The 22,770-nt window shown below is 30.5% G+C and overlaps 2 protein-coding genes across 5 annotated transcripts in view; one reads left to right on the top strand and one right to left on the bottom strand.

Annotated features, from left to right (window-relative positions):
• The window catches only part of LOC111038020 (neprilysin-2), a 38,354-nt gene extending 20,074 nt beyond the window's left edge, over window positions 1-18,280 (bottom strand). Inside the window, exons 1-2 of the mRNA XM_022320939.1 lie at window positions 18,184-18,280; window positions 17,652-17,754 (exon numbers count right to left, since the gene is read on the bottom strand). The gene's annotated coding sequence lies outside the window, so the exon portion shown is untranslated. The remainder of the gene's footprint in view (window positions 1-17,651; window positions 17,755-18,183) is intronic.
• Window positions 2,513-15,247, top strand: LOC111038019 (chromodomain-helicase-DNA-binding protein Mi-2 homolog). 4 transcript variants are annotated; one of them, XM_022320934.1, is made up of 32 exons: window positions 2,513-2,907; window positions 3,998-4,065; window positions 4,177-4,302; window positions 4,378-4,513; window positions 4,601-4,749; window positions 4,808-4,948; window positions 5,038-5,226; window positions 5,319-5,570; window positions 5,667-5,866; window positions 5,942-6,065; window positions 6,145-6,342; window positions 6,417-6,577; window positions 6,643-6,817; window positions 6,879-7,000; window positions 7,221-7,476; window positions 7,545-7,847; window positions 7,923-8,162; window positions 8,228-8,538; window positions 9,082-9,258; window positions 9,509-9,632; window positions 9,698-9,886; window positions 9,956-10,358; window positions 10,416-10,552; window positions 11,600-11,691; window positions 11,771-11,957; window positions 12,027-12,209; window positions 12,520-12,663; window positions 13,272-13,520; window positions 13,582-13,835; window positions 13,939-14,299; window positions 14,358-14,538; window positions 14,619-15,247. In XM_022320934.1, the coding sequence occupies exons 1-32, from the start codon at window positions 2,871-2,873 to the stop codon at window positions 14,756-14,758; spliced, it is 6,009 nt and encodes a 2,002-aa protein (XP_022176626.1). In that variant the 5' UTR covers window positions 2,513-2,870; the 3' UTR covers window positions 14,759-15,247. The 4 variants fall into 4 exon arrangements, with proteins under 4 accessions (XP_022176626.1, XP_022176628.1, XP_022176629.1 ...); XM_022320936.1 differs by having other exon boundaries at window positions 10,428-10,552; XM_022320937.1 differs by having other exon boundaries at window positions 10,431-10,552.
• Window positions 18,281-22,770: the final 4,490 nt, after the last annotated feature.

Below are 22,770 nucleotides of genomic sequence, written 5' to 3' on the forward strand. Positions count from 1 at the left end.
ATAGTTGTTGTAGGGGTAAGGGGAGGGGTGTGGGTTAAGTTGGGAAAAGTGAACGAACTAATCTCAAGTAGACACTAAACATAGGTAATATAACGAATTCAAATCAGTTTTAAAAACTATTTACTAGGTCGATCATTATGATGCCATGATGGACAAAAGATTGTCATATTTTGACTAAAATAACCACCACTAATCCCTTAATTTATATTATTTTAGGTACAAGGCCTGGACACCACTACAATGGTTAGGTTAGCAGGCGCTCATCAAATATTATTAATAGAAATTATCAGGGTTTATTATGATAGTATTTTTCGACATCAGGATAATGATGATTACTGATTAGGTTACCTTTAAATAGACTAAAAAATAATTAAACAACATTTTTTTTTAATATTTAGGTTATTCAATCTTACATCTCATTGTATTGCTTATAAAATATTTAATTACATTACTTTTTCTACATTTGAGCTAAATATTACTAGAGCCTAAGAATAATTTAATGTGAAGCAATATAATATTTTCATTGATTATAGAATGAATTTATTCTATAATAAATCATACTATTTTTTTTGCAAGCCTCTTTTTAAAAAAAAAATGTTTATGTACCCTTTACCCTTGTATCCGTGCCTGTAGGTTAGACAAGGATTAAATTAATAAAACACAAATATAATATAATATTCTTACCCAGATTAGTTATCAGAATTCCTATTACAAATCCTCTTTAATTTCTATGTTTATTATTAAGTAACAATTATGCAAGTAGCTATTTAATTAATAGGTACTTAATATTAAAATAAAACAAAATACAATACATTTCTAAAATAATTATGACATTGTATTATAGAATATAGATAATGCATATTGCATAATATTATACTAAAAAAAAAGATTATAAACTATACACGTTCACTTAAATCCTTTGCTAGGATAGGTTGGTCAGGTTAGGTTACCACACGATTAACCACGTTACCGTGTTGTTGGACATAGCTGAACACTATTCGTGTAATGGGAACCCGCCTTTAAGGTATAACTAAGCACTACTAATATTTGCCACAACCGTTAACCATTGGTTATAATTTTATAAATATGTATAACCGATGCTACAGCTGGTATACCTAACTATTAACTTGTATAATACATTACAAATACTGAAATACCACTATTTAATTTAAGTGTATAGAAAGACTCGTGGACCGGCGCGCGGCAATGCGATATATTATTGTAACGTTTTTATTGATCACGATGAACAATTCTCAGTCATGTTAAATAATAATATATTTATTATCATGACAATAATAAATTGTGAGAAATGTCAGTAAATAATATAAAATTGGTCTAATAGTCATTATTAGTTGTATCGCAGGATTCGTCACAAAATATAATGTACCTACATACCAAAAACCATTAATCGGTCACATTATATTATACAGACATAGCGTGTTATAGAGTGTATCTTTTACAGTTGAATCTAATATCAGCCCGGCGATCGTACCTACTCCAAAACATGCGAGAACGCTTAAAAAACGTATAGCGTGCGTAAGTATGCATTATTCACACGGTCTTAGATTATTCAAAAAAACAAAATATCATTGCGCACATTTTGTAGGTTAGCTCTTATACAGGCGTTGTCGTCGTACATCGATGCCCATTAGCATTTTGCAAGAATCCACGATATTATCATGGCGATGGCATTGCAACATTATGTGGCAAATATTAGCTCAACTCCTCAACCCGCGCTCGTTTTTTTTTTTTTTTTAGATTGAATCGTAACACTCGTACTCGACCGACTGAACTGTTACTTTAGGTTTCTATATTCATTATTATTGTAGAACCGAATACTGGCAACGAAATAGTATGGACAGTATGGTGCAGAACTCTGCGGTGGTTGGAAATTGTTTTTCAATAACATATTTTCATAATCACCATTCACCTTTTCGGACTTAAAATCACCTAAACGATGAAATAAAAATATTATATATGGAGACGTTTTACTCCTATCGAAAGCAATGAAATAAGTTCAATTATTCATGATATTAGGCATTGGTAATAATGAATGGCAATCCTGACTGGACACTGGAAGCATCGCCCGGATCGGGACCATCCGCCGGAGCAATGGCATGAGCATTGAGCATAATATTAAAAAATTGTACGCGCGATTCCCTTCCTTTTTTCCTTGGTTTTTTTTCACTCTCTTTTTCCCCGTAATAATTTTTCCCTGTTCCCCACCACCCAACATTTGACGTAACTACCACCACCACCACCTCCACCATTTCCCGCTCAACCCACGTCGTGCGTATGTTTGTGTACAACGGTGTAGCTAAAGAGTCGACACAAACAACACCGCCGCGCCGCCGAACCGCTCCCCCGCGCACCGCACCACAACGACCGGTCGGTTCTTGGACGCGGTCGTTCCGAAATCGTCCACCACCCGAAACCGCGGCGCTGTTTTCCACAAGCGCGGCATCCAGTGCGCAAGCGCACAAACGCCGATCGCGTTTTTTCCCCCGTGTGGGTACTCCAAAGACAATAACCAAACAACGCGAACCGTCTACAACGCGATATTACACTTATATCGTTTATTATTATTATTATTAAAATTTTTTCATTTCGGCGGTTTCGTGTTTTCCGTTCTCGGCGTCCACCGCTGTTCGCCGCCAACGGTTGTCGCGTCGCCCTACGACAACAACGACCACGAGAACAACAACAACAACAACCACAACCACAACAAACCGACAAACACCGACAACGGCGGTGCGCGTGTTGTTCAAGTACGTCCACACAGCACTCGCTGCTCCGTCCGTCGTGGTGTTCGCGTCCGATGGTGATATCCAACGTGTACAGCGGCGGCCAGTAGATCACCGGCAAACGCGATGGCATCGGACGAGGAAGTCGAGGAGTCTTTCACCGGTAATAATGCCCGGCGCGTACTCTGCCCCGTTGACGAGGACGACGGCGGTTTTTTCGCCGCCGGTGTCGTCGTCCCCGCGGCGCGCGCGTACCGTCCACCGCCGTTCCGTCTCGTCACCCCCCTCCCCCCGCCTCCGCTGCATAATCGGCTCATTAGGGCCGTTCCGCCGCCGAGTTTTCGCGAATGGGGCCAACCGTAAACAAAATGGTGGAACGGTGCCGCCGCTGGATTTTTCGCTGCCTCGGCCAATATTCATAATTATTCATTATTCCAATTCCCAATTTTATTCACGAACCCCGTACCCACAAGGTTTACCTCATTACCTGTCTAATGCCCTCCCACCGGCCAACACTCGTTTGATTTTTAATTGTGCTGCTATGTTTTGATTTTGTCGTTGAAAATTGGAAAGATTTCAACTTTGATTTCCTATGAGCCAGTGCAGTTTTTCTACTCACTACATTTTTGTGCACAAATGCTTATCAATTCATTAATGTTGGTTAACATGCCCGTTGCCCGACTCTGTGTCGTTTCAAACCCATCATTTAGCCTATGATTTACACATAGATAGGTGCATTTTGTATTCTTGTTTCTTCCCGTCATTAATTGATTGTTGAGGTACCTACTTGAAGATAAGTTTCTGTATGCTATAAAACTATATAACGTCAAAAAACAAATTGTATTGACATTTTGACTTAAATGATTAACACTTGATTAACTACCTAGCCTTTGATCTCACTGTATATGAATAGGTAAATCTTTAATTTCAAAAATTATTATTGAGTAGTCATTTTAAGTCATAAATTATACTTCGATTTACACTAGTATCTTATATAAAGAAGTATGTAGCTTAATGAAAATATACTTTTTTTATAGGTAGGTACTGTATTATTTAGTTTTAGTACTTGCCTAATGTTTATTAGGTATTACCTGCCAATATTTACACATAACAATTCAATTGCAGTCTATAACTCAGTATAATAGATAGCTACTCTCCTGCAGTTATAGATGTTTATTATATAAAATTGATTTTTATGTTGTTCAATTACCAAGTTTGTGTAGAAAATGAATTTACATTTTATTTATTTTTAGAAGAATTTGATGAACCATCAAGTCGTGTAGAAAACTCGTTCGATTCTGAGGAAGAAAAACGTGTAGAGGTTAGTATTATCATTTAGCCAATTGCAATAAATTTGCTTGTAATTAAATTTATACGTTTTTAAGTAGTTACCAACTTTATTTTTGTTAATTAATTATTTTATTTGGCTTAGGAGGAGGATGATGAATATGATCCTGATGGTCGAAAAAAGAAGCGAGGTAAAAAGCGTAAAGCAAAGAGTGATTCTAAAAAAGAAAAGAAAAGGAAGAAAAGAAAAAGAGGTGGAGATAGCGCTGAGGTATTTATTCTAATTAATCAATAAATACTTAACTTAAGTTTATAGGTACCTAATTAGGTATATTTATTTTTATAGGAAAGTGATTTTGGTAATTTTGAAGAGGAAACCACTGCCGCTAATGACTCAGATTATTCCAATCGAAAGTCTAAGAAATCAAAAAACTCGTCTTCTAAGCATCATCAGCCCAGTACATCTCAAGATAATAATGGCAGTACGTTCTTATTTAATTATAATTTTTTTTAATATTAAATAATAAAAGTGAATAAAAAAAAATAACCCTTTTTATTACTAATTTTAGCTGGAATGCCATCAGTTGAAGAAGTCTGTCAAACATTTGGTTTACAAGATGTTTCAATTGACTACACTGATGCTGACTATCAAAATTTAACCACTTACAAATTATTTCAGCAACATGTTAGGCCTATTCTTGCCAAGGAAAATCCTAAGGTAAGAATTTTAGTAGTATCTTAAATTTAGATAGGTATTATAATTATTTTTTTTATAGGTTGTGATTGCTAAAATGATGATGTTAGTTGCTGCAAAGTGGCGTGATTTCTGTCAACAAAACCCACATCAAGAACAGCCAGAATTTGAAGCAAACGAAGAACCAGAATACCAGCCTAAAAGTTCAACTTCTAGACACAAGGTAGGTTTTATAAGAAAAAATATTTAAAAGCATTTAATTATAATTTTAAGCTGTAATTTAATTTAACTTTATAATTTCTACATTTTCAGTCAAGATCAGTAGATGAATTAGATGAATTAGAAGAAGAAGAAGAAGTAGAAGTAGAAGAAAAAAAGAGTAAAAAACGAAGTAATCGTGCTAAGCGTAGTGGAGGTGGTAATAAGAGGAATTCACAAGGATCTACCTCTAAAGTTCCCACATTAAAAATTAGACTTGGAAAACGCAAACAAGCAAGTTCTGTTAGTTTAAATTATAATTAATTTCTTGGGAAATTATTGAATGTCCATTTATTTGCTGATATGTTCATAATTGATTATATTTTATTATTTAGGATGATGACGCTGAAGGTGTTGGAACTGGAGACACTCAGGGTGATTCTGATGCGGAATTTGAGCAAATGCTGCAAGAAGCCGAAGAAGGTGCGGCTGCTGAAACTGAAGTGCCTGAAAAGAAAGTTGAAGATCCTGATGCTCCTAAAAAGAAAGCAAAAACTAAAATTGGCAACAAGTCCAAAAAAAAGAAAAAAACCAAAATGACTTCCAAATTCCCTGATGGTAGCGGTGATGGAGAAGAAGGATATGAAGTAAGTGTATAACCTTATATTGGTATTTAAGTGTTATTATTATAATTTTTTTAGTATGTAAGAACACTTTAACATATTCAATGGTTTTCACTTTAGCAAACAGATCATCAAGATTACTGTGAAGTCTGCCAACAAGGAGGGGAAATTATTTTATGTGATACTTGTCCAAGAGCATATCATCTTGTATGTTTGGATCCAGAGCTAGAAGATACCCCTGAAGGCAAATGGTCTTGTCCACATTGTGAAAGTGAAGGTGGTCAAGAACAAGAAGAAGATGAACATCAAGAATTTTGCAGGTAATTAATCCTTGCCATATAAAAAAAAACATCTAGATTAACTTAAAATTAACACATTATCTATTACAACAATAGAGTATGTAAAGATGGAGGTGAACTTTTGTGCTGTGATTCATGCCCCGCTGCTTATCATACATTCTGTTTGAGTCCACCTATTACTGATGTACCTGATGGTGATTGGAAGTGTCCTCGATGTTCGGTAAGGATGAATTTAAATCAATTATCTCGTTGAACAATTCATATTATAATAATTTACTTTTATCATATAATACTAATAGGCAAAACCATTACCTGGGAAAGTATCAAAAATCTTGACTTGGCGTTGGAAACCAATACCAGAAGATCCTAATAAACCAGTTGATGAACAATCTGAAAAGATTAACAGGCGACGAAACAAGCAACAAAGGCAACGAGAGTACTTCGTGAAATGGCAAGATCAGAGTTACTGGAAATGTGACTGGGTGTCTGAAGTTCAAGTAATATTCCCTTATAATGAGTTGTTGTATTATTAGTTATTTTGATTCTAAACAATTGAATGGATGATATACAGATGGAAGTTTTTCACCCAATTACTATTAGAAGTTATATGCGAAAGTATGATATGGATGAACCACCTAAATTAGAGGAGCCATTAGATGAATTGGACAACCGATGGAAAAGACTTCGTGAAGTTGGTGGTGATCAAGCTGCCTTAGAAGAAAAATTCTACAGGTATAACCATTAAATTCAATAGAATTTTGTTCTTTGTTTATTATAAAATTATATATGTGTTTTAGATATGGTGTAAAACCAGAATGGCTATTAGTCCATAGGATTCTAAATCATAAGCATTTAAGAGATGCACGGATGATGTATTTAGTTAAATGGCGTGACTTGCCATATAGCTTAGCTACATGGGAACATGAAAATCCAGAATATACAGATTTAAAATCATTTATTGATTATTATTGGGTAAATTTAACATTTCATTTTTTAAATCATATATTTGTAATTTATTATTTGTTATCAATAGGAACTAAGAGCATCTTGTGATACGTCAAAGAAAACAAAAAAAGTGAAAGGAAAAAAGGGCAGTAGCAAAAAGGATTCAGTTGATGACGAAGAAACACCTAAAGCAACAATGGGACTTACTTGGTATGTTATTAAATATTTATCATAAATAAAAAGTGGATGTTGTTTCTTTTGTATGGTTTTTTCTTTATAGTAAAATAAACCTTAAGAATACTAGAGTATAAATATATCTGCTTATTTTAAATTGTTTTTTTTTTTTAAGCAATTTTTCATTATTTAAGTAAATATTTAAGATATTTTTGAGTTATTTAATTTTAAATCACATAATTATATTTATTTTCAGTCGCAAATTTGTTGGAGCCCCTGATAAACCAGTATCAGATTTAAAAAAGAAATATGAAAAGCAACCAGATTATGTAAACGATACTGGTATGGAATTACATCCTTATCAATTAGAAGGTTTAAATTGGTTAAGATATTCTTGGGGTCAAGGTATTGATACTATATTAGCTGATGAAATGGGTCTTGGCAAAACCATTCAAACTATAACATTTTTGTACTCTCTTTATAAAGAAGGACATTGCAAAGGTCCATTTTTGGTGAGTGTTATACAAGATTGTGTATGTTTTATTTTTCTTTATTTATTATTTTTTTGTCTAAATATCAGGTGAGTGTACCACTATCAACACTTATTAATTGGGAACGTGAATTTGAAACATGGGCACCAGACTTTTATGTTGTCTCTTATGTAGGAGACAAGGACTCTAGAGTGACAATTAGAGAAAATGAATTTTCATTTGATGATACTCGTTCTGGTGTTCGTTGTAATAAGATAAAAGGCGTAGTTAAATTCCACGTATTACTTACAAGTTATGAATTAATTTCAATAGATGCCCCATTGTTAGGATCAATTGAATGGGCTGTGTTAGTTGTTGATGAGGCTCACAGGCTTAAAAGCAATCAGTCAAAAGTAATTAAATAAAAACTATATAAAAATAAGCTTATATTTTTAATTTTACTTAATATTATAATTTTTGTAATACAGTTTTTTAGACTTTTGGCTGGCTACAATATACGTAATAAGCTACTTTTAACTGGTACTCCTCTGCAAAATAATCTTGAAGAGTTATTCCATTTATTAAATTTTTTGACACCTGAGAAATTTAATGATCTAACCGTTTTTCAAAATGAATTTGCTGATATTTCAAAAGAAGAACAAGTCAAGCGTCTTCACGAAATGTTAGGTCCTCACATGCTCAGAAGATTAAAAGCTGATGTTTTAAAGGTATATTTTTATTTTATTTATTAAAAAATATTATGTTTAACTATTTATTATTAATACAATTTTAGAATATGCCTTCAAAATCAGAGTTTATCGTACGTGTTGAATTATCTCCAATGCAAAAGAAATATTATAAATATATATTAACAAGAAATTTCGAAGCATTAAACCCAAGAGGTGGAGGACAGCAAGTGTCCTTATTAAATATTATGATGGATTTAAAAAAGTGTTGTAATCATCCATACCTTTTCCCTGCGGCTGCTCAAGAAGCTCCAACAACTATCAATGGAAGTTATGAAATTGGTGGTCTCACTAGAGCAGCTGGAAAACTAGTTTTATTATCTAAAATGCTTAGAATACTCAATGATACAAATCACCGGTAAATTAAATATACTCAATGTTTATCTTTAACGTACTTAACTAATATTAATTTATTAAATGCATCTATACTCCGCACCACAAAAGAATGTCCTCAAACTCTTATCTGTCTTAACACATTGGTTCCCCTTCCATATACTAAACCATAACAGTTGATCACGATCGCCGTAGGCACCGTTTACATTTGTGTATATGTAGGGACTATATAGTGGTGACAAACTCAACGATTTCATCATTTCTATTGGATAGAGGTGACAAAGCATTTGCCCTATTGTGTTTTTATGACCCACTGTATACATCTCTGCCGAGCAGTAAAAGAAGAGATTATGGTGGGAAAAATCTGGATAGAGGCGGTTGCAACCGTTCAGTAGAATGCTCGGATTTAGGACATTCTTTTGTAGCGCTGAGTATATACTTTAAGCTTAAAATAAAGAAATTATTTAAACTTGGAAGAAGTGATTTAGTATTGTAATCACTAATGTCAGAAATGTAGTATTTATCTATCAAGTAATAATTACATTAGACTATAATAATATGCTTTCAGAGTTTTAATATTTTCCCAAATGACAAAAATGTTGGATATTCTTGAAGATTATCTTGAAGGAGAAGGTTATAAATATGAACGAATTGATGGTTCTATAACAGGAAATCAAAGACAAGAAGCAATTGATAGATTCAATGCTCCTGGTGCTCAACAATTTGTATTCTTGCTCTCAACCAGGTATTATATTTCTTAAAGTTATTTTTAATTAATAAGAATTATATTCATGAAATAAATATTTATTAATATTGGTATAAAATGAGCAGAATAATTGTTTTACTTAACATTGGTTAAAGTAAATTAATCAATGACAGTTTTAAACTCCAGTTTGTTTTTATGTGTTTATTGAGAAGGTTGTAAAATGAATATATATTTCAAATGCTAATTAATTTAGTATACCAAAATGTTATATTTTATATTTATTTTTAAGGGCTGGTGGTTTGGGAATTAATTTGGCAACTGCCGATACGGTCATAATTTATGATTCTGATTGGAATCCTCATAACGACATACAAGCTTTTTCTAGAGCTCATCGTATTGGTCAAGCAAATAAGGTAATAATTTGTTTTGTTTGTAATGTAATTATTATGATTATTATACCTGATTATGATATTTTTAGGTTATGATATATCGTTTTGTGACGAGGAATTCAGTTGAAGAACGAGTTACCCAAGTAGCCAAAAGAAAAATGATGTTAACTCACTTAGTTGTAAGACCTGGTATGGGAGGAAAACAAACTAACTTTACTAAACAAGAATTGGATGATATATTACGATTTGGAACTGAAGAACTTTTTAAAGAAGAAGAGGTATTTAATACTAATTTTTATTGCAACAAAAAAATTTAAACTTAATTAAATCAAAATTATAAATATTAGGGTAAAGAAGAAGAAGCTATTCATTATGATGACAAAGCAGTTGCAGAACTATTAGACCGTTCAAAAATTGGTATTGAACAAAAAGAGAATTGGTCAAATGAGTATTTGTCTTCATTCAAAGTGGCTAGCTATGTTACTAAAGAAGAAGATGAAGAAGAAGAAGCTAATACAGAAGTAATAAAACAAGAAGCTGAAAATACTGATCCTGCATATTGGGTTAAATTGCTTCGTCATCATTATGAGCAACACCAGGAAGATATTTCCAGAACATTAGGCAAAGGAAAACGAGTTCGAAAACAAGTTAACTACAATGATGGTGGTGGTGTTGTAGATTCAACTCGCGAAGATACTACCTGGCAAGAAAACCTATCTGATTATAATTCGGATTTCTCTGCTCCATCAGGTATGATTTCTGAAATAGAAAACCTCTTTTTTGTTTTTGATATTTTTTAATTTAAAGATGATGACAAAGAAGATGATGACTTTGATGAAAAAGATGGGGAAGCTGGTAAAAAACTTAAACGTAAACCTGAAAGAAAAGAAGAAAGAGATCGACCCTTACCTCCATTATTAGCTCGAGTTGGTGGAAATATTGAAGTAAGTGTTAATTTCATCCAAATACATCAATAATAATCCAATTATGGGTTAATCAAACATTTAGAGTTTATAAAATGTCCTGTTTACCCAATTGGAAAATTAAAGGAAACAGATTTAGAATAATAGCATATTAAGTGATCTGTGCTTTTATTAAAGGCCTTTTTCTACATTACAATTAAATTATAAGACTAAACTATGTTAGACGATAATCTAGTCACACATTTTCATCATTAACCATAAAATGCTTGCATTAAGGGTAATTTATAAGACAACAGTGGCTCAGTTTATTGTGTGTCATTATCAAATGGGATTGGGATCAGTGTGAAACACTACATTTTTTCGGCTCGAATGCCCCGAAAAAATTACTTCTAGAGGTGGCGGCATTGTATCAAGTTTTATAAGTTATAGTTAAAGCATAGATTTCTATGTGATCACATATATTTTCCTTACCATCTTTTGAGTTTTTTTATCATCATTTTTTACAAATTATAAAAGTTTGAGGCCTACTGTAAATTATTTTTTAAAAATGTGTGCATATTTTGACCAAATTAAAAATGTATAAAATAATATTTTGTAAAACAGAAAATTTAATAATACTTTTTGCATGCACTAAAACATATTTTCATTATAATAATATTAAATTATCTATAGGCTATATTATAATTTATAATAAAAATATGTTGAATTTGTTTTAAAAGTATAAACTTAAAAATTGTGAAGTTTTTTACCATATTACACAATTTAACTTATTTTCTCGATTTTGACTGCATGTATATGGCATATTTTAATGCTTTTTAGTGCATACATTCTGCACTCTAGTTATAGTACTAACTTGAAAGGATCAAATTATTAATTATTACCAAAATTAATGTCAAAAATCTTTGTTCCGTCAAAGATTTTTTCGAAACATTGATTTTAATGAATGGTATGAGCATTTTTAAAATAAAAAATTCTACATTCAGAAACAACAAATTCAATTGATAGGTCCTCTAAAGTACAAAATGATTCATTGTTATTTATTAATTATGAATTTTCCTATTATCTCAGGTACTTGGATTTAATGCTCGGCAAAGAAAGGCTTTCTTAAATGCAATTATGAGGTATGGAATGCCACCTCAAGATGCCTTTAACTCGCAATGGTAATATTGGATTTACATTGTTATTATTAACCGTTTCATTTCTATAATTTATTTTTTATTTTTATAACAATATAACTAGGCTTGTAAGAGACTTAAGAGGAAAGTCAGAAAAAAATTTCAAAGCTTATGTTTCCTTATTTATGCGCCATTTGTGTGAACCTGGTGCTGATAATTCTGAAAATTTTGCTGATGGTGTACCACGTGAAGGTTTAAGTCGACAACATGTACTCACAAGAATTGGTGTTATGTCTCTTATTCGTAAAAAAGTAAGTATTATATGGAGTATATATTATTTAAAATTAAATAAATTTCATACATTTTTTTTTTAATTGAAGGTTCAAGAGTTTGAAGAAATAAATGGTTTCTACAGCATGCCAGAGCTAATTCGTAAGCCTATTCAGACTATCAAACCAGCTGATGCATCTACTAGTTCAACTCCTGTACCGCGTTCTGAAGCTTCAACACCAACAACTACCGTTTCAGAAAAAACTGAGGTTGAAACAGAAAATAAACTAAAAGTAAGTGAAATACCTACTTAAATACGTAATATTTTTTTTATATTGAGTTAAGGCCTCAATACCTGAGGTTATTAGCCTAGGTTATTAGTCGGTTTTTACTGTGAGTGTGTGGGGTTGGTTTAAAATACGTGTATATGGGCCAAGGATTCAACATTAAAACCCATGTGGGAGCTAGTGATGCCGGCTGATGCTTGATTTCACAACATGTTGGTGACTGGCTAACCACCATGCCACACCCGGCCCCAATATTTATTTTTATCAAACCATTATATGCATTATAAATTGTTATTTATTTATTAATATTCTCAAGGATGCTGAGGAGAAACCAAAAGAAACACCAGCAGCAATTGACGATAAGCCAATAGAAATTAAATCTGAAGAAAGTTCAGACGCAACTCCTGTTAAAATTGAAAATGAATTATCTGTTAAAATTGATACACCAGAAGAAGCAACTGTAAGTAAAATTTTTTTCAGATAATAAACTGTTGTTATTTGTCATTAAAATGTATTAATTTAATCTAGTTATACAATAGGATAATCAGAAATGATGTAGAACTTATATGCAATGAATTATTTTGATGATTTTGCTGCTAGATAGTATCTGATCTGATTATTATTAGAAATGTTGTATTTAGTACTTGTATACTATAATATCTAACTCTAAAGTGATGATATAATTATTTGCAATGAATTTCGTTGATATTTTGCTGCTAGATAGTATCTGATTTTATTAATATTAAAAATATTGTTCTTAGTACCCATTTACTTTAATACCTAACTCAAAAATGATGAAATAATTTTTTGCACGAATTTTGTTGATATTTTGCTGCTAGATAGTATCTGATTTGATTATTATTAAAAATATTATTCTTAGTACACATTTACTATAGTATCTAACTCAAAAATGAGGAAATAATTTTTTGCAAGAATTTTGTTGATATTTTGCTGCTAGATAGTATCTGATTTGATTATTATTGTTGTATGCATGATTGATCAATAATTGACCATGTACAATGCTATAAAATCTAGCCTTATATTATATTTGCATACAACTTTTTTTAGATTGTTGTTAAAGAAGAGCCTGAAGAAGCAGTGAATCTTCAAAAAGAAAAACCAATAGAAGAAAAAACACCGGAGAAAGAAAGCACCCAAGAGAGTGAAAAAGGTGACAATGTGGTTGTAAAGGTTGAACAGTCTGATACTTTATCAACAGAACAGAAAGAAACTAATTCTGTAGCAACATCTGAAATTGAGAAAAAAGAAGAAGAAAAAGAAAAAGAATCTGAATCATCGACAGCTGATAAAAAAGAAGTATGTTCCAATTTTTTATATCTATTTATAATTTCATAATTAACGATTTTCAACTTTATAGGAAGAAATAAAAGCGGCTGAAGCTTCAGCAAAGGCACTGCAAGCAGATGATGAAGCAAAGAAAAAATTATTAGAAGAGGCTGAAAGAGCTAAAGTGGCGGCTGGCATCGGAACTGAAAACGATAAAGAGGACAAAATCACTAGGAAGTTCATGTTCAACATTGCTGATGGTGGTTTTACTGAACTCCATACTTTGTGGGTAAATGAAGAAAAAGCAGCTGTTCCTGGACGAGAGTATGAAATCTGGCACAGAAGGTATGAGCTTATTTAAAGAAAAACAGTTATTTAAAATTGTAATGATTGTTAATTGTGTATTGTATATTATATTATGTATTTCGTGTTGATTTATTTTTTTAAGACATGATTATTGGTTATTGGCGGGTATTGTAACACATGGTTATGGACGTTGGCAAGATATTCAGAATGATATCCGTTTTGCTATTATCAATGAGCCTTTTAAAATGGATGTAGGTAAAGGAAACTTCTTAGAAATCAAAAACAAATTTTTGGCAAGAAGATTTAAGTTATTGGAACAAGCACTTGTAATTGAGGAACAACTTAGGCGAGCTGCCTATTTGAACCTTACACAAGATCCAAATCATCCAGCAATGTCATTGAATGCTCGATTTGCTGAGGTGGAGTGTTTGGCTGAATCACACCAACACTTGTCTAAAGAGAGTTTAGCTGGCAACAAACCAGCCAATGCTGTTCTTCATAAGGTATAGTTGAAATGTTAAAATTGTAGGTTCAAAATTAAAATATTTGACATAATTTTAGGTATTAAATCAACTGGAAGAACTTTTGTCAGACATGAAATCTGATGTAAGTAGATTACCAGCAACCCTGGCTCGTATACCACCTGTTGCCCAGCGACTTCAAATGTCTGAGAGATCTATATTATCTCGTTTAGCTGCTACTACATCTTCAGCTACATCTACTTCCCAACAACAATCTGGAGGTAAATAATATTTTTTATACTTAAAATTGTAATATCAATTAACATGATTAATTAAAAATGTTTGTTTTTTTTTCTTTTAGTTGGAACCATAAGCAATCAATATCCAAATGGTTTCCAAAATGGACAATTAAATGGTGCATTCGGCAACACTAACTTCACAAATTTCAGACCCCAGTATTCAGTACCCGGGCAACAAACATCATCATCTAGCACTGCTTAAGTGCCATTTTGTATTTTATATTCATCAAAAACCTTTTTTTATATTTCTTTATTTCTAGATCTCTCCATCTAAAACAGAAAAAATTTAATTTAAATTCATTATTATACTTTATTTGGGTTATAATATTGAGTTGGTAACCGATTATTTTTCATTTTCTTATTTATTACACTACACAAAAGGTTTGAGTTTCTATTGAATACCAATGTAAAAATTAATTAAAAATGTACTTTTTATCCTGAAAATTAGTGACCAATTATTTTTGCACTGTGTTTGCAGTGTCTAAATGTCTCATATACATTGTACATAAATTTTATTATCAACAAAACGGAAAATTACATTAGCTTAAATGTATTTACTTAATAACTTTTTTATGATATTTATTTTATTATTATTATATTTTTTTTTCTAAGGGTTTTAGATTGTAATATAAGGACATTTTTTCATTACGTATTTGATGATAAGTAAAACAATAAAACAACTGATATGTCAGATGTACATTTATTTTATTATTTATTATGCTGAATAATTGAAAAACTGACTACTTCTACTGTTTAGTATTTAAGGATAATAATGGTACAATTTTATTTAACATCATCAAAATTAATTTATTTATTTAAAGGCAATCATTAAATCAGTGTTAAGTGGCAGATGACGAATTCAGATCATTTATCTGAAATATTGCATTATTAGGTCGATGGATAGGACAGTCAAAAGTCAAAAAGTATTTACAAATGAGCATAAATTGTTTACCGTGACTTGTACAAAAGCGCTTCACTATAATCATCACTTACTAGTTACTACGCACACATTTACAAGACCCGCATGCGTGTAACTTGAAAATTGCCTATTTCGAATTCCTTGAAAACTGTCCATTTGCAATCCCCTCACTTATTATTCTTGTTAGCTTTGGTACCTTTCTCTTTTCCCCTTTTGGACGTCCCCTCCCCCCGAATGGGTTAATTTCCCACAGGATAAAAAATTTAAATGTTCCTTTAAACAAAACATATTTATTATATAAATTTTAATTTAATTGTTTACTTATAGTTTGAAAAACTTAAAACGGCAGTGGTATTCATATCTCTTTATTCTATGATTTCCATCTTGTCGCTATGTATGCTATTGGTCACATTTTTTAGGAGGCTGCTGCCCTCTCCCTCGATAATTATGTATTGAAGATATTATAATTTTTAACATACAACAGTCAGACAGATAGAACCATACCATGATTTTTGGTAAATGTTTCCTAAAGATCGTGTATCCACAAAAACCGGGTAGATACGCAAAAAAGTTGTTGCTCATGCGTAAAATACAAGAGTTAAAAAATTATAAGCTATTGAAGTTTATGATCCATGCACCTACTGCACATAGAATATTCAAATACTGAAATACTATATCTGTCGTATCCACTTCATGAAATGTTTCCATTTAGTGGAAATGACGTTGTACCTACCTACCACAGAAAATTGAAATTCCATGCTACTACACTACATAATGGATAATTTTTCGACCATTTCATGAAGTTGATGAAATTCATTTTTTCCGCATTATGTATTATTATTATATACGAGTATCTTTGGTATTGGGTATTTGTACTAAGTTTATATGAAATCATCTGAGTATCTGTCGGCAATTGTGTATTAAATAAATTTAAAAGTTGATTGATATGATTTGTAACTTGTACATTGCATAACTCTCAACCATGTCCAAATTCATAATAAAATATAAAATGAAGTTTAAGAAAATGTATAATTTAATTTCAAGTATTTTATATTTTATGCAAAAAAAGATTATTATTATATTTTATCAAGCAACTATCACATGAAATAATAATAATATTACACAATTTGGAAAAATTAATTTCATCCACTTCATGGAAAGATAAAAAAAAATTGTCGCAGGGTAGTAAAACGTCTTTTTCACTAAATGGATGCGATATATATATATGTAGGAGTAATAATTCAACTGTATTATAGGTATGGAATATTAAATTATTGTCTCGTGTTGATCATTCGTGAGACGTTTGCTGTAGTAACTATGTAGAAAAAGAACTGCTTAATGATAATTATATGAATGTTTGGGTAAAAATACGTGTATTTAATTAATTATATTTAAATACTATTTTATATCTATATTACATAATATAATTTTTTAATAATATATATAACAATAACATTTTTGTTTCTGCAATTTTTTATTTTGCGGATTAATAGCAGAATTCACTTATCCGTGATACGGCTACCATTCCGTAGACAATCGAGAGTATGATCAGGACACATAATATCACTATCGTTTTTTTTTTCAATTCGTTGCCAAGAGATCAAACAAATAGTGTACTTAAAAAATAGAGAAAATATCTAGATCACTTGTACGTCCGATGGGTGTCGTCGATCGAAAGATGTGTTGAAACCTTGAAACTAAATAAGCTCTCCGAAAGCTAAACCTAAACCCTCTGGTGGTAGCTGCAGTGGGAGGTGTGAGTGACGCTGGAGAGTTAGATTAGGGGCTCTTATCTCTTTTTCACATTTCTTGAAAAAAATGACTATTTAATCAATTATACGTGAAGCTAGTAGCTTTTAATCAACAAGTAATAAACACGTCCATGGTTCGATCCCCAGCCAATGACAACATTTTTGCACCATTTTTAAATCTATTTTATTTCTTGTTTATAGTGGTATAATATGCTAAGTATTAGTTCATTGTCTATCTCTGCAGGTATAATACGTATGTATTAGAGTACTATCAGTGACAGATTATTGCCAAACAGTGGAATATGCGAAAGGACTTTGATGTCAACAATATTTGACTAGGCACTTAGTAGTTATACCGAATTCGTTTCACGTATATTGAAAAAAAAATCTTAATATAGTAATATATATTATATATTTTACTTTACCGATGAACCGCAGGCGTAGCAATACATGGAGCAAGCGACGAACGAGAGACTAGTTCAGCATCAGTGACGGATAAAGTTACCGGCCCACTGAGGTTTAGAACTGCTACTAGCCCAAAACCCGTTAAATTGGATTAGAACGAGTACGTTGACTACTTATGTGAGACTTTGTTTTCAATCCTTACCTACAAAAAATAAAAATTTAACATTTTATAAATGTTTGACTACCTATAAAATAATTTGAAAATTTTCAATTTGATATATTTCGTAAAAATTTTAACTTTAAATTTTTATAAAAAAAATCTTGCCTATTTATTTTTAGTAACATAAAAAAAATCTTCAATACATTTTAAAGTTTATAATTCGAGGGATGTGCTGTTAGGTTAGGTATATTCTACTGTATATAATATCATCATAATAGTTGTAGTAACACCACTATTTTTTTTTTTTTGTAAAAGCTGAATATTTAAGAAAAAAAAGAGTATGATAGAATGTTTCCCTAAATTTCAAAGGCATAAAAACATCTTTTTCTAACCTTTAAACATTATGAAATTACGTTATCGTGATATTGATATAGGTCGTCTGCAATTGCTTATAGTTGTGACCACCTACCTAAGAATGCGTTGCGATCAAATTATTATTTACTCGTCCGCGAAAACCCGTCCAGATAACAGCGACTAGTGTGGCCTTTTGGCTCTGCGATCACCGAATCGCCTACAGTCAGTACTCATTATAATCACTACTCAGTACTTATTATAGCCACTACTCAGTACTCAGAATAGTCACTACTCAGTACTCAGTGGTTACCAGACGATTGCTACAACAGCCGACTGGAATAATTGTGATGTCCTGATGAACGCATATGGAAACTGTTAAGTCGTGAGTATTAAATAAATTGAAAGATATTATATATATTAGTACATTTAATCCTCTACTTATTTTATAAATGTCGCGTCGTTATAAGTATGCACCTTTTTTTTTTTACTCACAATTTTCCTAAATACAAATATTTTTATATTTTATAATTTTATAATTTTTACTGAATATTCATCAATCAAAACTGAAAATTGTATGTCAATTATGGACCAGCGTCACAAAAACATAATACCTAGTGAAAACTCTCAACATAGTTATAGGTACATACCTAATTATAATGTATTTATTTGTTGCATTGCCAAATTTTCAATTTGTTAAAAATATCTTGTCATTAATCTTCAAATATAGGTACTCTAAAAATGGTAAAATTAACGATTAAGAAATATGCTATTAAAATCACAAAATCACTAAACATGCCAAAATATGCATTAGGTATAACGGTATAAACTTTTTTTTTCGTCGAAATAATTTCAAGCTTAGCAATAAATCTAATATCCCTAAATAAAACATCAAAATGCAACAACTTCCGAGTCCTATAATAGTTATAACATTTTTATCCAACTTGTATAGGTAAGGATGACAACATGTTACCGAGTACCGACATTTTGATACCTATATATATATTAAATATAGGAAACAATGGTAAAGCTATTATATGAAGCCGGAGACGTATAGGTATAGTTCTTTAATTTTGATTATTATTTCTATTTTCTACATACCTATACATATAACATTTTATATACTGTATTCAAGTGATGATTCATTCTAAATTGAAAACGAGCAATTACAAAATATATTCAAAAACGTGCTTCTATATATTTCCGATTGACCTATTCAATTTGACTTGATGAAATTTTTTTATTTTTGTGTCTTATTGATCTGAAACTTCCTAAGCTAAGGTCGTTAGGATTTTCTCATTTTTATACAAAGTTTCGATTTTTACCATTGAAGTATACTGCAATCTGTACATTTGTTTACAATAGATAGAAAAGTATGTCGCATAAGCAAGCTGAATATTAATTTACTCATATGTCAACGTGAGAAAAAAAGTAACTCAGCGATTAGGTACACTTTATGTTATTAATTAATAATTATGATGATGTACTTAAAGTTTAGGCTAAATAGATTTTAATGAACTCAAAATATTCCCTGCACCATATATCTATTAATATCATATTCTGAAAGTATTTAAATTATATTTCGTTAATTTGTTACCTACAACCTAATTTTAAAACTGTATGTTGTAATAGAGGTTTCAAATTTCAATAATTTATTTGGCACATTTAATCCTATACTACAGTCGCTTTGTTAGTGATGGAACTAATCAAATAGTTATAGTTGTGTGAAGCTTACCTTTATATTGTATAGTTCACAGTTATATAGGTATGTATCACAATTGTACAGGGTATTTCCAAAGCACTCAACTTATCTAAGCTTTAAATACTTCTCCAGTTATATTGATACCTATTTAAGCTACACATAAATATTATATAATTTACTATTATTAGTTGAATATTTCGTATGATTATTTTATCATTTATCGTTAAACTATCTCATATAAAATATATAAAAATATATATTTTATTTTATATTATAAATACAAACTACGATAAACGAAGGATAATAAACCACAATAATAACTATATATTTGATAATATTTACTAATTATTTGTTATTTTAAATTCAGCAGGTCACCCTATTATTTTTCCAATATTACTTGGGATTTTAGTATTTTACAAAATGTAGCTATATATAGTGAGTCAAATCCGTATTAAAATACAAAGAGCGATGGGTGATTGGCATTGGCGTTGCCTATCTATAGTGACGTAGTGTTATTGAGTATATACTGTGAGTAAAGGTAAATATGGTATGGATAGCCTAATCAAAGGTCTTCCAAGCCCCATTTAAAAACAAATGAAAAAATAATTTTAATTTGTCAATGTTATGAAGTTAAAAATAAATACAAAAATGTTTGTGAATTTTTGAAATGTTTAACACTTATTAAATAAAAAATAATTAAATAATTACTTTAGATAAATGACATTTTAATAACGATAGTTATTGTATCGAATTGAATCGAAAAAAAAATGTTATTGTAACGTTTTAAGTAGTTTTGTGATTATTTTTAAGTACTCTCACAGTCTCACCTAAACATATTTTGCTTAAATTATACTTATAAATATTTAATTTATGTAATAAATCTACCAAAAAGTGTAATATCTGTATTTGATTATAATGTATTTGCTGTTTATTTGTAAGAATTGTATTTCGTAATTAATAAACTATTATGGAAGACACAAGAACATACGTTTTATAATCTAAGACCTTCCCCACCCCCATTAAAAACGGGACAATTTATCTCCGGACAAAAAATTAAAAGTAAAAACATTGAATAATATTAATATGCAATTCATATCAATACATTTTCAAATGATTAAATTAATAATATAATTAAATAAATAAATATTAATATATTAATGTAATTTCATAATACGTTATAATAAGACGCTAAATTGCCAATACAAAGTTCACAAAAATAAAATATATTAAGAATATTAAAAAATATAGGTACAAATAATTAAATGTAGGTGCTATTTAAGAGATTTTTCATTGAATAATAATACGAATTGTTAAAGTAATATACACGAATAATTCAATAACACTTTTACATAACTTTGGTTTATCAATCATTACCCATTAAATTGAGTAGTAAATCCATAACGTGAATAGTGATAGTCGATAGATGAGCAGATATTTCGGGTAAAACCAAAGAGCCTATTTTCCAATCTATTAATATGTGTATAAAAAATATAATACATTAATTCTGCAGAGGGGGAAATGTCCAAATACCGTAGTTTTATTATGAGTCGTTGGCATTAAAAAAAAATAACATAATACCGTAAAACGTCAAACGCTATATTGGACCAGTTACCACTTTACCAGTGGTGGGCAAAACCTACAAAAAGCCATGATTCCCCCGCATTTAAAACAAATTACCTACATAAGGAATTATACCCACATATTAAGGGAGATAATCGTGTCTATAATATAATATGAAAAATTAAACTCACAATATTTGTTTGCATTATCTACTGCTGTCAGAATAATATAAATACGATTATCTATTATATATTTAATTGTTTTAAATGCTATCTTTTATAAAAATAATATCAATAACAATTAACAAGCAGTGATCGGGAGTAGGTATAGTTAACTATACTGCCGTATAGGCAATTCAATTTAAATACCATCATAAAAAATATTAACGTTCTGAACTTTTTCTTTTATAAATGTGTCTATATTTTATATTATAACTATAGTAGAAAATAAAAAAAAACCTACACACATAATATAAAACGGCATTGGTTTTGTTGAATTTTCTCGATAGGTTAAAATATTAAACGATAATTTTGTACAAATTTCAAATCTGAGTATTTATTTTATATGGTTTGTGTGTCATATCGTATATGTATGAATTTATGAATTACTTATTGCACTTTAATCAATATTGATAGTACTTAATTATTATTTGTTTTAACAGTGAGAATTACCTATTATACTTAACCATATGTATGATTATAATTAAATGTGTGCCAAAGGAATTTAAAAAATAAAATAGCAATAGTGATCCAAAGCGCCTATACTTGAATGTTTTTTTTTATTTGCAAAAATACAACTGAAATATTTATTTATTTACGTTTCAGATTATGCCAATAAAGAGCACAGTACAGGCTGAACATGCTTGTTCAGTGCATACAGCGTTTTGAAGTACCTGTTTGAATGGTGAACACCTGACAGTGTATAATATAACGTATATACCCAATGTATGATATACAGGGTGATTCACCAAGCATGCTCACCCCCATTGTGTTCCTTTAATAATAAATTTACTACTGATGAAGTGTCCTGTAGTGATATTAACATCTGTTTTTTCAAATGAGAATCCCCCTATCTTTTACTGTAAATTAATTAGCAGATCATTTTTTTGAAAATGTTTATGTACTACATTCAAAATTCGAATGAATCGAAAATTACTAGAACGAATTTTAAGTTTGATACGTCAAAAATTCCAGAAAAAATATCTACTGTATATTTTGTAGTTGAATAAGGGTGTTTTCATTTGAAAAACAGAAGTTTGTATCCCTACGGCCTACAAGGCACTCCTTAAGTAGTACAAAAAATCTCAAAAAATTAAAAATATGGTCTTAGAGTTTATTTAAAAATTAAGAAAAATCAGATTTTGAAT

This window comes from Myzus persicae, unplaced genomic scaffold, assembly GCF_001856785.1.
Source record: "Myzus persicae strain clone G006 unplaced genomic scaffold, MPER_G0061.0, whole genome shotgun sequence".
In the NCBI taxonomy this organism is placed as follows: Eukaryota; Metazoa; Arthropoda; class Insecta; order Hemiptera; family Aphididae; genus Myzus; species Myzus persicae.

Excerpts from the sequence above, each read along its gene's own strand:
- LOC111038019 (XM_022320934.1), top strand. The coding sequence starts at position 2,871 with ATGGCATCGGACGAGGAAGTCGAGGAGTCTTTCACCG. Across the intron at positions 8,163-8,227 it reads TAAAAGCTGATGTTTTAAAG|AATATGCCTTCAAAATCAGA; the intron begins GTATATTTTTAT and ends ATACAATTTTAG. Across the intron at positions 8,539-9,081 it reads CTCAATGATACAAATCACCG|AGTTTTAATATTTTCCCAAA; the intron begins GTAAATTAAATA and ends ATATGCTTTCAG.